Source organism: Danio rerio, chromosome 5, assembly GCF_049306965.1.
Source record: "Danio rerio strain Tuebingen ecotype United States chromosome 5, GRCz12tu, whole genome shotgun sequence".
NCBI classification, from domain to species: Eukaryota; Metazoa; Chordata; class Actinopteri; order Cypriniformes; family Danionidae; genus Danio; species Danio rerio.
Genome location: NC_133180.1, coordinates 44,618,579 through 44,634,819, shown reverse-complemented (window position 1 = coordinate 44,634,819; position 16,241 = coordinate 44,618,579). Strand labels below are relative to the sequence as shown.

General features: G+C 33.6%; 1 protein-coding gene across 6 annotated transcripts; it reads right to left on the bottom strand.

Moving 5' to 3' along the window:
* Positions 1–418: 418 nt before the first annotated feature.
* Positions 419–15,777, bottom strand: nos2a (nitric oxide synthase 2a, inducible). Of its 6 annotated transcripts, none has more exons than XM_073950084.1 (29): positions 15,622–15,777; positions 15,450–15,515; positions 15,270–15,323; positions 14,159–14,353; positions 13,934–14,017; positions 13,757–13,858; positions 13,276–13,424; positions 12,176–12,338; positions 12,001–12,092; positions 9,854–9,995; positions 9,601–9,740; positions 9,074–9,248; positions 8,884–8,985; positions 7,693–7,887; positions 7,505–7,587; positions 7,256–7,400; positions 7,032–7,136; positions 6,433–6,482; positions 6,156–6,330; positions 5,943–6,063; positions 5,608–5,686; positions 5,313–5,503; positions 4,758–4,924; positions 4,439–4,649; positions 4,271–4,358; positions 3,396–3,517; positions 1,323–1,471; positions 1,002–1,196; positions 419–926 (listed from the first exon to the last, which is right to left on the bottom strand). In XM_073950084.1, the coding sequence occupies exons 5-29, from the start codon at positions 13,991–13,993 to the stop codon at positions 888–890; spliced, it is 3,240 nt and encodes a 1,079-aa protein (XP_073806185.1). In that variant the 5' UTR covers positions 13,994–14,017; positions 14,159–14,353; positions 15,270–15,323; positions 15,450–15,515; positions 15,622–15,777; the 3' UTR covers positions 419–887.
* Positions 15,778–16,241: the final 464 nt, after the last annotated feature.

Sequence of the window (16,241 nt, the reverse complement as noted above, 5' to 3'; positions counted from 1 at the left end):
CGGATGCACACATTGCGATATCAATGTTGAAATGATATATTGTTCAGCCCTAACTTGATTATAGGTTAGTTGTCTTTACTTCTTTTCATTTTTGTAATAAAAATGAATGAACCCTGACTAATCTACTTGTTCAATAATATGTGATCAATTATTTCAAAAACATTTTTTTTAAATCTGGACGATAATGTTTAAGTAAAATGCTTTATGTTTGAAAACATTTGAGTAATATTTATATTATTTGTTATTTGGTGTCAAATATGCAAGTCGTGAGTTTATCATTCAAGTGAGTTCAATTAAACTACATACTGGTAAGGAATTCAGGTTAATACTGTAATTCTCAAATGATGAGTTCTTATTTGTAAAATCATAAATATTTTGTCACACTACATGGGAATAAACACACAAAAAAACATTGTATACATATCTGACCATTTATTTATTGAAGAATTGAACACTTCATGAACACATACATTTCCCCTTTATTAAATTCCTTTCTGATTTAAGTCAAATCCATTTTACTGTACATTATATAGGGAAAATAATTAGTGAATAGTGTAAATGATCAAAAAAGAAATGATTTTCATCAAAAAAGTGACTGCTTAGATCAATAAATTTACAAATATTCCAAAAGACAACGTGCATAAAAGACATTATAATAATGTCAGAAATATCTTTCAGAAATAAAACATACATAACATCTGCTCGGTAAACTAAAGCCAAACATTTGCCTCTTAAAATAGAGTAATTAATATGAAAGGGCATTGAAAATATAAACAAGAAACCGATATCAACATCATTTAATGCTTCAACAATATAAATAGTTAAATGATGGGAAAAAACCATCTGAATCACATTTGTAGTTTCTTTGACTGTAGTGAATTCTCCCTTTAGGCTCCAAAAATGTCTTCATGGTATCTCTTCTCAACCTGTCAATAAAGACGTCATGAGTTCATTGATCTCAATGCGGTTTATACAAATATGAGGATTAATAGTAAGCTCACCTTCAACATATCCATATATTCTCCAGCTTCTACCTCGCTCATGATTGTGTTGTTGACCAGGATATCTTTCAAAGTTTGAGCCACATCTTTGGCCATGTTCATTCCACCGCAGACATAAAGATGACCTGCGCTCTTGTGAAGAACCTCCAAAGCCTTTTCAACAAGCTGCTCCTTCAAAACATCCTGGACGTACATCTGCTCCAACAACACAAGCACAAGGTTAGTGACAGAACAGACACACACTGGATCTTGCTGAATTTTGATATAGTAAACCCTAAGTGTATGTTGTTTTGAGTGTATGACAGAAATGAACAGACGTACCTTGGGTTTCCCAGGCTGGCGTGAATAAGCTGTATTGACGTTTCCCAGAATACCATTAAGTCTCAACTTCAGGGTTTCTACTTTGTACAGGTGGTCTGTTTCTGAATCGCGACAGCCAAACAGTAGGGTCATGGGGCTAATTTGCTGACCTAAAAATGAAAAGATGAGAGTTTAGGTCAAAACCTGGACTTAAAATAGAAATTAGGCATTAGGTATGAATCAGTATTGTTTCAAGTTTGGAGTTTGTAAGATATCTGGCACTCATGCAGTACAAATGGTACTTCTGTGGAATATTGTTAGCTCTGAAATCTATTTAAGTTAACTTTAATTTGAAGGGTTTTGAAATGTTAAATTTTTTGTTTTATGTTTGACATAATCTCAACTAAAAAACTGAGATGAATGTGTCCTCCTTTTATTTAAAATACAGCCAATGGGGTTTTGTTTTTGTCACAGGTCTGCCAGTGAGTGTGGCTGAGTTCAAGCGCATCAAATAAAAAACAAATGAGAAGTGTCTTGAAGGGGGCGGGGCATATCAGATACGAAAGAGCATCTGATTGGTCAAGATTTGATAAGAAACTGAAATATGAGATGACAAGGAAGAAAATTTTGATCCATTTAAATGGAAGTAAGCTGTTGATGTTTATATTTTCTAAACACATATTTTGTCACTGTTTTGTAGCACATTAGTTTATAGATATCTTTAAAACAGACTTTTTAAAAAGGTTTATGAAAAGAAGGTTAAGCCAGACAATCGCCTTGCAATTCTTGGATATTCTGAGACATTACACTCTTTTACAGTCTCGTTTGATGGGCCTAACTCTTGCAAAAAAAAAAAAAAAAAGGTTCTTTTAAATTGGAAAACTTATGATCCTCCATGTTTCAAAGAGTGGATGGGTGAATTGTATTCAGCTTGAGAGGATACACTCCTTGGAACCAAAATCTCAACAACAATTTCGAACTGTTTGGCAACCTTTCCAAGATTTCTTCAAAACTGATTAGTGCTATGCCAACGATTTATCGGAGCAATTAATCCTACTCTGATAATTACATTTGAACTTTATGATTGCTTTGAATGGTAAATATCCCCTTTTGTTTATTCATTTTTTATTTATTTATTTGTATTTTCTGATTTATTGCTGGGGTTGCTATGTTTATACCAGTGGATTTCCTTTGTGTTTTTGTATTTAAAAAATAGAATAAAGCCAAAATAAAACATTTAAAATAAAAACTAACATACTGAAACTATCATCTAAAGATGTATTTAATTTCATGGGACCTTTAAAATAATATACATTTTAGTGACAGTGAAGCTAAGATTTGAGCACAACTCCAGTTTACAGAAATCATTGCAAAATTATGAATTTGCTTCTCAAGAAGCATTTATTGTAAAAGAAAAATTTATCTTTATAAGGCTAAAACAGTTGCTGCTTTGTGTTTATGAGAAAGTGACTGTTTTTATTTTATTTTAAATTAAACAAAAATTGAGTCAACCAAATTTAGTTGTTAATTATTCATAAAACAAGTTAAAGACTAGCAACCTTTGAGATTTAAAGGGTAAGTTCTCCCAAATATTAAAATTCTATCATCATTTACCCTTATTCTAAACCTGTTTCTCTTTTCTGTTGAACACAAAAGAACAAAGCTGAGAATCTGCAACCATTGACTTGCATAGTATTTTTTTTTTTTTTTTTTTTTTTTTTTTTTTTTTTTAATGGAAGTCAATTGTTACAGAGACCACTTGTGGGAGATTTTCAAAAATGTTAATTTTTGGGTAAACTGTAAAAAAGAAGTGTATATATATAAGAAACATACTGTATATTGGCAAAACAAACTTAAAATATGTGTAGTTAGAAGGAAACAATTGGATCATATTATGTAAGACACTAAACACTATCAAATTACCATCTTCAACTGACAGCCTGGTGCTGGTAGTCAATTACTTGTATTTTATGAATCACCAAAGATGGCAAATTTTTGATATTTTGGTGAACTGGCCAATCAAGATAAAATTCATCATGAGAAGCTTTTGTATTTAAACTTTATGCCCTTACATTAGAAGCTAACACAGTTTACCTGTCTTTTTCACATCCTGAGTGCGCTGCTGCCAGAAACTGCGGAAAGGAGCAATTCCACTGCCAGCCCCGATCAGGAGAACAGGAGTGCTGGGGTCTTCTGGGAGATGGAAACCCCCCGAGCTGAAATAATGAACAGTAAACAAGCCACACCTAAATTAGCATTAATTCTAGCTATTAGGATACTGAATACTAAAATGCTTTAATTAATAATACCTTTAAAGGGTTAGTTCATCCAAAAATGTAAATCTGTTATCATTTATTCTCCCTCATGCCAGTCCCATCCTCTGAAACCTTTTTATTCATCTTTAAATCATATATTAAGGTATTTTAGATTAAATCAGAGAACTCCCTCATCCTCCATAGACAGAAATGGTAGTAGTCCCAAGATGTCCAGAAAAAGTGAATATTGTCAAAACCTCCCATGTGACTTCAGTGATTCAACTATAATCATAAATAGCTTCGAGAACACTTGTGTGCCAATAAAACTGTAAAAATGACTTTGTTTGCTGATGTTTCAGATCAAGATGTAGATTTGTTAAGACGTTACATTGGTTGACAGACTTGTATTTACAGTTTTGTTTTTTGTTTTTTTCTGCACAAAAGTATTCTTGGAGCTTCCTATGATTATAACTACTGAAGTTTTGACAATGTTTTCCGTTCCTTTTCTGGACATATGGAAAAACTATGCTGTTTATGAAGGATTAGAGAGCTCTCTGATTTCATCTAAAATATCTTAATATGTGTTCTGAAGACAAATGAAGGTCTCAGGAGTTTGAAACGACATGGGGGTGCGTCATTGATAACAGATTTGTCATTTTTGGAAGAACTAACCCATTCAATTAAGAGTGAAGTGTGTAAATGAGATCTTCATACCGGTGAACAAAGCAGGGAACTGTGTGTCCTCTTTTGATGGTGTTGAACCACGTGCTGCAAGTGCCGAAATGCATTGGGCCTGCTCCACCTAAAAAAATACAGAATGTCATCTTCACGTCTGGTAAAATCATTTGAACTATTCTCCAGTGTTTTGTTTTTGTGTCTCACCCTGGGTCTGGTACTCCACCACAGAGATTGTTAGGTGTAGTTCATTGGGATGATGATCCAGCGAGGAGCTGACGGAGTACAGACGGGGCTTCAGCAGAGGAATCTGACTCAGGATGAAGGCGGAAGGGACTTTCAGAGAGGGAAATTCTTCAAGAACCTCCAAGAAGGTGGGCCTGTAGAAATCCTTCCATGTGGAATATTCCTGGAAGTCCTATGGAAAAATTAAGGAAAGCTGTAAATGTATTCACTGGTAATTTAGGACAAAATAAGATTTTATTTTTTAATGGTTAACGTGTAGAAATGGTGTATTGGTAAATACCGATGCGAGCGCTTCAAGTCGTTTGCGATCCTCTTCCTGATCCGCCACTGTAGAGAGTTTGCGCAGCAGGCTTTGTGAAGGTGGAGTCGTGACATCCAGGAAGTATGTTAGAGCCTGGACGAGCGTGCAAGCAGGGAGACGTTCGTCTGTCTGCCATCTCTTTCCCTCTGAAAAACACCAAATGAAAGAAGCATAATAAATAAATTTGAATTAAGAACCCAACTGAAATTTTTTCTTTAAAGGATAGTTCACCCAAAAATAAAAAATAAACTAGAAGGGCATTCAAGAAGATGCACTGACAAATATTGGGAAAACAACAGCCATTGACTTCCATAGTGTTTTTTTGTTCCCACTTTGGATGTAAATGGCCAACATGTTTCAGAATATCTTGTTTTGTGTTCAGAAGAAGGAAATTGATAAAAGTTTAAAACCACCTGAGTGTGAGTAAATGACGAGAAAATGTACAATTTTGGGTGAACTATATGTTTTTATGTATGTTTATATATAAATTGGGCCCTCCTATAGTTTATAATAACTGCCATTAGAGATTTGTACCATGGCTGGACTCAGAGAGGGTCTCCAGACGAAGGCTCTGGTTATCAGGAGTGGCATCTGGGAGATGCTTCACGATACCATGCACCAATTCTGAAGAATTCTCTGGAAAAATCCCCACATGATCTCCTGGGGCAAACTTCAAGGCATCTGTGTTTCCATCGGTCTTCAGCTCCACCAGGATAGTAGAACGACTGAAGAATAAAAATACATACATTGAAAAAAACTAAAACAGCATTATCAAAAACATCAGTATTTATATTAGCTGTCAAAAACAAGTGAAGTTGTAGAATCAAACCTTGACTGAGCACTTTGCAGTTTCTGTCTTCTCTTCAGAGTCATAGGAAACACGGTTTTAGAGTGAAGAGCAGACAGTGCTGGACAAACAGAAAAAAAATAATGGAGTTTAGCTAAAACTTTATGAAAAAAAAAACTACTTATTTTTTGTTAAAGGTAGGGTATGTGATTTTAGAGAGGCTAATAATTACATGTATTTATATATAGACATATAAATACATTTACATCACTTATATTAATGAACAATAAATATGTTAGGAGCCTTTCAACCAGCATAACAAAAATATTTTTGTGCTAAATCACTTACCCTGCCTTTAAGTAAAGGCAAAGGTGTACCTGTAATGGGATCCAGAGTGCAACTGTCCTGCTGGACTCTGTATCTCTGAGGGTCCCAGCCTTCCGTCTGCTCCTCCACAGCTTTCAGCTGCTTTTTAATGTTAAACTCCTCACAAGCATCCTTCAATTTAAAACAGATGCATCATTTGTTCATTCTTTGCTTCAGCAAATGATTTATATTCATTTGTTTTCCTTTTGAAAACCTCCACCAACCTTAAAAGCAGTGCAAGCCCAGGCAGAGAAAGCCTCGTCCTGCCCGTTTAGTTCATCACCCTCGCCTGTGGCTGTCATACGTTTGGCCCCCAGCTCCGCAAGCTTGTCATCCACAGCATGGGCAAAGGCACAGAACTGTGGGTATACACGTGAACCCAGGCCAAAGACACCGTACCTGTGGTGAGAAGAGGAAGTCAGCGATTTTGCTCACTGGAGCATATTGACATTACTATTGAAAAAAAATTAAAAAAAAAATGTTCAGTGCTAGAAAACTGACCTGATGGTGTTTTTCACTTTTTGCAAGCTAAAAAGCTGCTTCCTGAAGGTCTGAAGAATAAAAAAAATACATACATTAGTTAAACAGATATATTAATACCACTGAAAAGTGTGTAGAAATTATATTAATTATGATTATGATTCAGGACTGTTAAAAAGTTTTGGGTCAATACGATTAAAAAAGGCCTATATTTAGCAAGTACACTAAAATTGTCAAAAGTGACATTAAGAAATTGTCATTTCTAATTTAAATTATCGATACTCTTTTGAAAATTCAATTCATCAAAGAATCCTGAAAAAAAAATCTATTTTCAATCTTTTTTTTTCTTAGTATATAAAATAATTTATAATGATGCTGAAAACTGAGCTTTGGATCACATGAATAAATATTTTTTAAAAATATATGTATCAATAGAAACAGTTGTTCAATTTGCAATATGAATTATTTTAGATTATTACAAATTTCTTTCAGCCTTGATTAACTACAGTAGAAACATACCAACCACAAAACTTTGAAATAATTTTTATTACAATTCAATGTTAATAATAATAATAATAACAACAACAATAAAAATATAGTTAGCAAAATTGCACTCATACCACTCCATTTCCTGGACTTTCTCCATTGCCAAAGGTACTGGTGACCACCATCAGAAGGGTCTCTGTCTCAAGTTCACTGAAGTCATATTCCTCCATGCATACCAGCTGTACCAGAAAAAAAGAATGAATCAACTTTAAATCACAACTTTTTGTTGTTATTCTTCATATACTGCTTTGCTATAAGACTACACTGAAAGCAATTTCTCCAAAGACAGCATTCTCACCCTGGAGTCAAAGGCCCGGTTGAGCATGGTGTTCAGTTTTTTGGCAAAGCTCAGTGACTTCCCTGTTTCTGTGGCATAGAGAACAGTACAGCGCACTCTCTTGGCCAGGACAGCTTTGATGAGTGTTTGAGAGAAAAATACAGCTCTACAAAGAAGACAAAAAAGATGTTTTTTTTATTATTATAGACATGCAAATTGGTCAGTGATAAAGTGTGTTTTATTGTTTAGAAGTTGCTGGTCTGCCATTACCTGATCAGTCCTTTGAAGCTGACCTTGCATCTCCGAAGTCCTTTCTTCTCATCTTTCCACTTGTGTGTTAGCCATGGATCAGTCTTAAGAAACACAAACATATCACACTTTTGTACATGGACAGGGACGTCTTATCGCTTACATTTTTCGCATCTGATTTTCACGTCTGATTTTTATTTATATGATACCTGGTAATAGAAGAATGGGGACAGGATGTAATTGAGCAACTCCTGATGATAGACGGGGGTCAGGGAACCAGACATCGGTGGCACCAGCCAGACCCAATCCGCTGGGCAGCCTCCACGCAAACGAACCTCCGTCTCCAAATGCTGCATGAAGGACTCGCTTGCGGAATGGTGATCTGTGATGGTGACCTTATTTTTCTGCATAGAAATATATCAACATGAAGACATATCAACACTTTTCTAAATGCCCTTATCTTGGCTTGAATTTCAGAGTGGCTAAATAGGGGTGTGTGATATTGACAGAAAGGGTGTATCAATATTTTGGGTATTTTTTTCCTGAAAAAAAACCCATATTTTGCTGAGTGTGGTTTTAACCCCACATTTGGTTAAATATGGATGAACCCAACAGATTTAATTTCTACCCAAATTTAAGTTAAAAGAACTCAGTTTTATTTAAAGCAGGGGTGTCTAAACTCAGTCCTGGAGGGTCAATGTCCTGCATAGTTTAGCTCTAACTTCCTTTAACACAATTGCCTGGAAGTTTTAGGATAGCTAGAAAAAGCTTGATTAGCTGGTTCAGATGTTTATTGGAGAGTTTAATTGCCCGAGTTTGAGCACCCCTGATTTAGAGTGTGGTACCTTGGCTGGTTTATAGCTGTCATAGATTTAAAAAAAAATAATAATTTAAATAAAGCTGCCAGTAGATTGCAGCAAGTGGCTGGTTTAATGAGTAGTTCACTACATTGTTCACTGAATGAGTTGTTTAGTTTATTTAGAAAGGAAGCAAATGAATCATTATATCAAATTATTTGTTCAAAACCTTCCAACCAGAAAAGAAAAATCAAACTGGCTTTGTTTAAAAGTATTTTCGTTTGCAAGATGGCAAAAAAAAAAAAAAAAAAAACGTGTTTATTTAACTCACTCTATATTAATTGCAGTTCTGTAAAAACACACTTGAGATCACGGTTACCTGTTGATATCATGTTAAATTAAATCTTATCGATGTAAAAAAACAAAACCCAAACTAAGATTTTTTTAAAAAAGATAATAATTTGCATAATGCGCAATAAATGCTGTCATCTTGCACATTGTTAACAATTTTGATAATATTATAGACAATAAATAGTACACTGGCCTTGTAAAATGACATGAATAATATTGATTTCATAGAACAAAGGTGAAGGAAAGCTTTACCTGATAGCTGTGAATGACGGCAACATTGATAGCCACGAGTGCCTGGTCTTTCCACAGTGATGAGAGCTTGCGTGTTTCTAAGCCCATTAACTGGCCAACGCGCTACAGGACATAAAGCGGTAAATACAAAACATCAGTATCAAAAATAGCTAAGCCAAGCTACCGCCATGAGAGAGTAAGGCCACTTTACCTCCAAAATGTTGTAGCGTTGACTGTCACAGAAGTCCCGAACTCCAATTTCTGTGCCCATGTACCAGCCGTTGAAAGGACATGCTGTGAATTCCAGACCACCAACTTCCATGAGCATGTTGGCCACTGCAGGAATCGCGTACCACTTCAGGTCTAGATCTTTGAACCATTCATACCTGCACAAATGAAGAAGAAAATACTATTTGATTGGTTTTCTGAATTGCTGGAGTCATAACACATCAGAATTCATAATTGACCGCAAATGAAAGATGATGTTCGGAAGAATGTTGGTTCCATAATCGGAAAATAATAATAATATAGAACCAATTTCAAACATTCTTCAAAACATCATCTACTGTGTTCAACAGAAAAGAGATACTCAAATAGGTTTGGAACAAGTGGAGTAAATGACAACAGACTTTTCTTTGTTATGTTTTTTTTTTGGATAACTGTCCCTTTATTATGATATGTTTGATGTCCTAAAAAATCAGTTTCTCTTCTTTTCCTAGAAAGAACTTAAACACTTACTCTGGATGTTCAATGGGGACCTCCAAGATCAGTTCAGGAGGAATTTCAAAAACTTCAGGGTCTTCTCCATTCGCCTGCAGGACTAGTGGAAGCACATCAAAGCGACCGTACTTTGGTTTCCACCCAAGCTGAATACACACCTATAAAAACAATGTGCAAAATTTAACATGATTTCATAAGAGATGTAAATAGTTGGCAAAATGTATTAAAAGGTAAGAGCTCAACTAAAAAAGCGGCCATATATTTTGCTTACCTGTGTAAAGTCTACACCCGCTGGGTCGCCGATCACACTACCATCATCCATCTGATAGCCAGCATACTTTATCAGCTGACCGTTCCAAACACGGAAATCATGCCCTTCATCTGTTCTCTGAGGGAACACGGTGATGGCAGACCTGCCAAAACCAGAAGAACAACAAGAGACTCTCAGTCTAAACCAAAACCATACAATTTTAGCATGATCTACAGAGAATAGAACAACCACTAAAATTGCAATCAGTGCATTCAGTGTAGCCGTGTTTTATAATTTTATATATATTAATAAGTACAAGTCAGAAATGGCAGGATGTGCTGTATATTTTTCGAAAATGGAAAATTTAAAAAGACACTGGTATTTAATATTTTCATTTTAATATAATAACTGTAAATTGAATGCCATACAGACAGTAAAATGTGAGGTTTCTACTTTAACACATTAAGATTTATTTTTCCATTAGGTTAATATTAAACATTTTTCCATAAGGCAATTCAAGAACATTTTAATCCTTACATGTGGTTTATTCATTTAAAAGTTAAAAAATATATATATATATATATATATATATATATATATATATATATATATATATATATATATATATATATATATATATATATATATATATATATATATATATATATATAGCCCAGGCGTTGATATATTTTAAGTTTTCTGCCATAATGGAATACACACCAACATAATTGCTACAGAACGGATGCTAACGACAGTCTATTGGTAATTAACCCTGTAAAGCCGCACATACCATATTTGATACACAACTTCCTAAGACGTAAAATCAACTTGTTCATTTTTTGCCCTCTTGTGGATTTTCATGACAGTGCAGGCAGTGTAAGGGCTTTTTTACCTTTTAAAAATGGCTGTTCTCATTGATTTTTTTTTTTAAATCATCATTGAAGCATTTAACTGACAAGCATACATGATTATATGATAACAAATGTTACAGTCATACAAAACTTGGTGATGCAGAACATACATTAAATAAAAAATGCTACTTTAGGGGGATCCATCATATTTAATTTATTAGATTGTACAGATTTTTTAGCCTTCTTCTTTTTTTTCTTTTAGATTTTTATAGCCTTCTTGTGATTGAGGTCAAAGAATTATAAAATATTTTAAATCTTTACAGAAAAAATTAAAGGAGGGAGTAAAAGACATTATTTTTGCCTTGTGTATGTGAAACTTCCCAAGAAAAATTATTAACTTCAAAGCATTATTGAGTGTATCATAGCCAGTTTTACAATTAAAAATAAAAGAATCATTGCTCTCATTGAATTACTTGCATGCTTTTTAGCTGGAAAATATTTGCTAATTTCAAGTTGTTTTTAGTAAGAATGCAATTTTTATTGTTACTAATTTTATTAAATAAAGGTTTTCTTGACTAAAACAATGCATACTTAATAATTAAATCTCTATGTTATAAATAAATTGTGTTGAAAATGCATGTATCTAATTTGATACAACAGGTATAAAGGGTGCTTTATTCCTGAACAATCACGTCAAATTTTTGTAATGTAATTTATATCTTACATACTACAATACAAATACCGTATTTGGATAATTTAATTAATCTAATTAGTAACTTAAATTACTGAAATGCATTGTGGTTATTTCACAATGATTGTACATTATAAAAGGTCAAGTTGCAGTGTGCCTTTTGATGTTAGAAAGCATGAAACTGGAGAAACAGACAGAAGATAAAAGCACTGCTCCAGCAATCACTTCAAACCTCTGTGTACTCTGTAAGTGTAAAGTGAATCTTTGCCTGTACAAGGACTGAAACTGCAATTACGCCTACCACAAAGTGAAATAATACAAGTCTTTAAAGTATTTAATGTAAAAAAAAAACAAAGATAAAAACTGCCTGAAATGTTCTCTGTTGACCAAAAGTTAAGGGCAATTTATTTTTATTTTTTTGTAATTAAAATTTACATTGTTATGAACAAAAAGTTGCACAAACGCCTGATGTATCAAATGTAATACAAAATAAATATCATGAAAAAATGTTTATGATTTTTTTTTTATATTTATTTCGCTAAATGGTTTAATAAACATCTCAGGTCTAGTTTCTGCCTATTTTTGATATTTTAGGTTTTACGGGGTTAAATAAAAAATCCCCTCACCTCAAGTTTCCTCCGTTGGTGGCATACTTAAGATGAGTGCACAAGGCATGAAACATGTCCTCAGCGGTTTTACAATCACGGGCATCGAAAAGCTGCAAAAGATAAGACTTGTTACGTGTTTAAAAACTCGCGAGAGCTATGCTTGCAAAAAGCGACATTAAAAAAAATCTCTAACCTGTAAATTGGACCACTGGATCCTGCCAATGCATCTTGGCGCATTTCTCCACGCCTGTTTGGCCCCAAAAGCGAGTTCCTCGGTGGTGAGAGAGTAGGTCCCGGTCAGAGTGATCTCCAGCGCGATCCTGTCAATCCGCGCTTGCTGCTCCGTCGAGCCCGGGCTGCGTAAAAAGGTAAGAATGACCTTTTAATTTAGCAAGGTAAATCGACTTTCACACTCCCATCGTGTTTATCAAGTCGACAGAACAGTAATGTTTTATTTCATTTTCTTGTCATTGATAAAAGTAAAGCTGTTTTTCTCGTTCGAGTTGCTGAATCCTCACTTGTCTTGCATAGGGAAACTATAAAAAATAAACTATTCTCCACCCACATTTGATTTATGTTATCATATGTGCCAAAGGCTATTTTTAAAGGGATAGTTCACACAAAAATGAAGATTTTGTCATTAATTACTCACCCTCGTGTTCATCTTCAAACAAGCTCAAGCATAATTTATGAAGCTATAAAACAACATTTATGTGCAAATAAACAAAAAAAAATACAGATTTAATTTAATTATTTTTTTCTCAGCATCAGTAGCTACAGCTTGCGGACACCTGTGTGGTTTAAATAAGGCTGGGCAAAAAAAATGCATGCCATTCTCTGTGAAAATCTTCAGTAATTTCTATGAAGAATACTGTGCTGCGACAGGCTTGAAAACAAGGTGCACCCAGTTTATACATCATCAATAAATGTCAGCAGCATGACATGCATATTCCAGTATTCACGTAGTTTTATAAATTCGATCAAACCCTCTGATCATACTTGGACATCTTTGGACCCTTGCTGTCGAGGGACAGAGAGCTCTCGGGTTTCATTCAAAATATCTTAACTTGTGTTTTAACGACATGAGGGTGAGTAATTAATGACTCAATCTTTCATTGCTTTTCACATTCTAGCATTTTATTTCAGTCAGGCTGAAAATAAGACCCCCCTGTTACATTATGTTATATAAAACTGTAGATATTGCCTATATGCATACATGTATTTAATTCTTGGCTATTGCATGAAAAAATTCCACTAAAAGAAATCATCTTTATTTATGTAAACAGCTTTTACATTTTGAGCGACTTGTAGTACTGGTCGATGAAATCCTCTGCCTGGCTGAGCATGTCATCTGGGGAAGGTGTGATTTTGGATGGGCCGCGGATCAGAGGTTTGGGATTCATAATGGAGCCCTCACAAGTTTTTGAATTGCAGGGCGTATTCTGGGGAAACAATTTAAAGATTTATTTGCAACTAACATCATGTATACACTCTTTAATTGAATTACATTAATGTTTGAGGACCCTAAAAAAACATGTAACCTATCAATTCTTACAGTTTCTTTAACTGTTTAAGTTTCTTTACAGTCAAAAGAAAATTTCTTTAGATATTTGAAAGGTTACACTACTTTAAAAAAAGGTGGCTTCTTTACGAACCGTTGACAATAAGATTATTAAGAAAATAAAAAAACTTTCTACGGCATCACTTAATTTTTAAGAATGTACAATATCATTACTGTAAACATGTCATTATTATAATTACAGTTTAAAAGTACCTTAGCCGCTTTGTGATGAAGTGAGTCCTGGTGGGTCGAGCCATCCTTGTAGTTGCGTAACTGAACAGCGAATGGACATCGAATTGGTCGATCGACTGGCCGCTACAATGAAAAATGTGTGTCAGTCAAACTGAAGAACACTATAAATTATTTGGAAATAATTAGATGCATTAGTACCTTTGATTGCACAGTCTGTTTCTCATTTTCAATGATAGTGGTTTGTGCTTGTCTTCCCATCTTGCTAAAAATATTTTGCAAAGCCTGAAATGTATTATAATGTATCAGATGTATAAAGTAACAGTGTTTGCTTAACTAGTCAACAAATATTATGGTTAATTTGATGACAGACATGGTTAAAGTGAGTTTAATAAGAAAGCATAGGACAATATAAAAGTGACTTACCTTTTCGAAGTGTAAAGTTTCTTTCTCAGTAGCAGCAGAGCAGTGGTTATCTGGTCTACATACAGGTCCCCTCTTTCAACATCCCAATATATAGACCAGTTGAAGATGCCACAAAGGGCGGATCAGCGATTGCAGGGTGTGAGCTGTAATGGAAACTCTACATACTAAAGGCACCTGTAACTGCATTCCTTGATGCTGAAAAGGGTAGGACCGAATGAGATTACAAACTTCCTTAATTGAAACCATAATCTTTTAATCAAAAAACTTTTTCCTTTTTCCTTAGTATTATAAATAGTTCTGTTTTTGTGGGGATTTTTGTTTTAAAATCCCACAAATAGAAGACTATGGGGATATTAGAGGATATGGGTATTATATCATCTGAAACCTTTTACTGGAAAAGAAACAAATTTAACATTAAAAGAGGTTAAACATAAAATTAAATTAGAGGATACTTCAACTAAATATGGATATTCTGTCATGTATTTATTTTTTACTTTCTCTCTCTTTATATATTTTATAAGATTGTTTTAAGATATTGCAAACTACTTCCATAGTACTACACTGAAAAAAAGTGTTTCTTGCTGAACTGTTGCAAACTATTTATTTGTGTTGAATTTAAACAAACAAATTAAGTTTAATAATGTTCAACCTAATTTGTTTGTTTAAATTCATCCCAAATAAATTGTTTACAACCACTTAACGTATGAAAATTGAGTAAATCTAAGGAATAATCTGTGAATATTTTTTTTCAGTGTATTACCATCTTTTGGATGCCAGCGACTACCACTTTCCAAAATTCTTTAAAATATTTTTGTTTGTGATGATTTTTGAAAATAAATAAATAAATAAATAAATAAATAAATAAATAAATAAATAAATAAATAAATAAATAAAATTGGTTCAGAACCACTTAAGGGTAAATAAATTATGACTAAATTTTATTTTTGGGCAAACTATTCCCTTAACATAATGATGTGAATATGATTATGCTTGATTTATTGACTATATAAGCAAAGTAAGTATTAGTATGAGTATTAGTAGAGAAATAAAGTATAAGTAGAGAATAATAGTTTGGTTAGTATAGAAATCTGATACTTGTAAAATTACTTACATTCAAATTAGTTGGCATGTATGACGGCAGACTTACTTTGAATATAAACAGTGCCTAGTGAACCATTAAAATGAAGTCAACAAGTTATGTAATGTGTTGCAAGATTCATTTGTCATCAGTTTCCTACTTTCGTTTAGTTTTTTGAAATGACCTATTAGATAACAGTCGGCTGCTACCTACTGGCACAGATCTGGATGCTTCCTTGTTGTTACATGTTTATCTGCGGTCTCAACCCTTCCTCCATAGCTGCAGATTTGCCCGCACAATGAGAGAAATATTTTTTGAATGCACATGTCCATTCCATTGGTTTGATGGATGGTAAGCAAATGTGTGAATGGCATTTTACACTTACAAATTTCAGATGAAGTTTCTTCACGGTGAAAAGATGTAAACAATGCCATTTGATAGACTCAGGTGACGGTAAACAATGCATCTCACCGCTGACGTCCTATAGATTTCCATGCATGATAGTAAACAAAGTTTTTATGTTGTTGTTAGTTTTTTAACTGAAGCACTGAAACAATTCAACATTTTAAAATCCATCAAGTTACGTAACATATGCTAATTACTCCTTGTCAAGTAAATATTTATTGGTTTGATGTTATGTAACTTAAACTAGAATGTTATGCTAAAAGTTTGCCAACATTTTTCTTTTTGTGTATAATTGATTTCTGTTGGGAATGTTTTATAGGATCTCAACAGGTGAAACAATCATTTTCTTGCTTATTAAATTCCTTTATAGTCTTTGTTCTGGTAAATGTATATAATAGCTATAGCAAAAAAAACTATTTAAATATGTTTAATCACAACATCTTTCTGAGGCAGTTTTTTCCATTTAATTAATTTGTTTAAGGCCAACTAATAAAATCAGTTCACACAATGAAATACAATTGAGTTTTATCAACAATGTTATAAAATACAACTTGAATAAAATTAAATGTTTTGATTCAATGAATTATTTTTATAATTGCT

Excerpts from the sequence above, each read along its gene's own strand:
- nos2a (XM_073950084.1), bottom strand. The coding sequence starts at position 13,993 with ATGGGAAGACAAGCACAAACCACTATCATTGAAAATGAGAAACAGACT. Across the intron at positions 12,339-13,275 it reads TACTACAAGTCGCTCAAAAT|CCCGGGCTCGACGGAGCAGC; the intron begins GTAAAAGCTGTT and ends CTTTTTACGCAG. Across the intron at positions 4,359-4,438 it reads GGTGGAGTACCAGACCCAGG|GTGGAGCAGGCCCAATGCAT; the intron begins GTGAGACACAAA and ends GTATTTTTTTAG.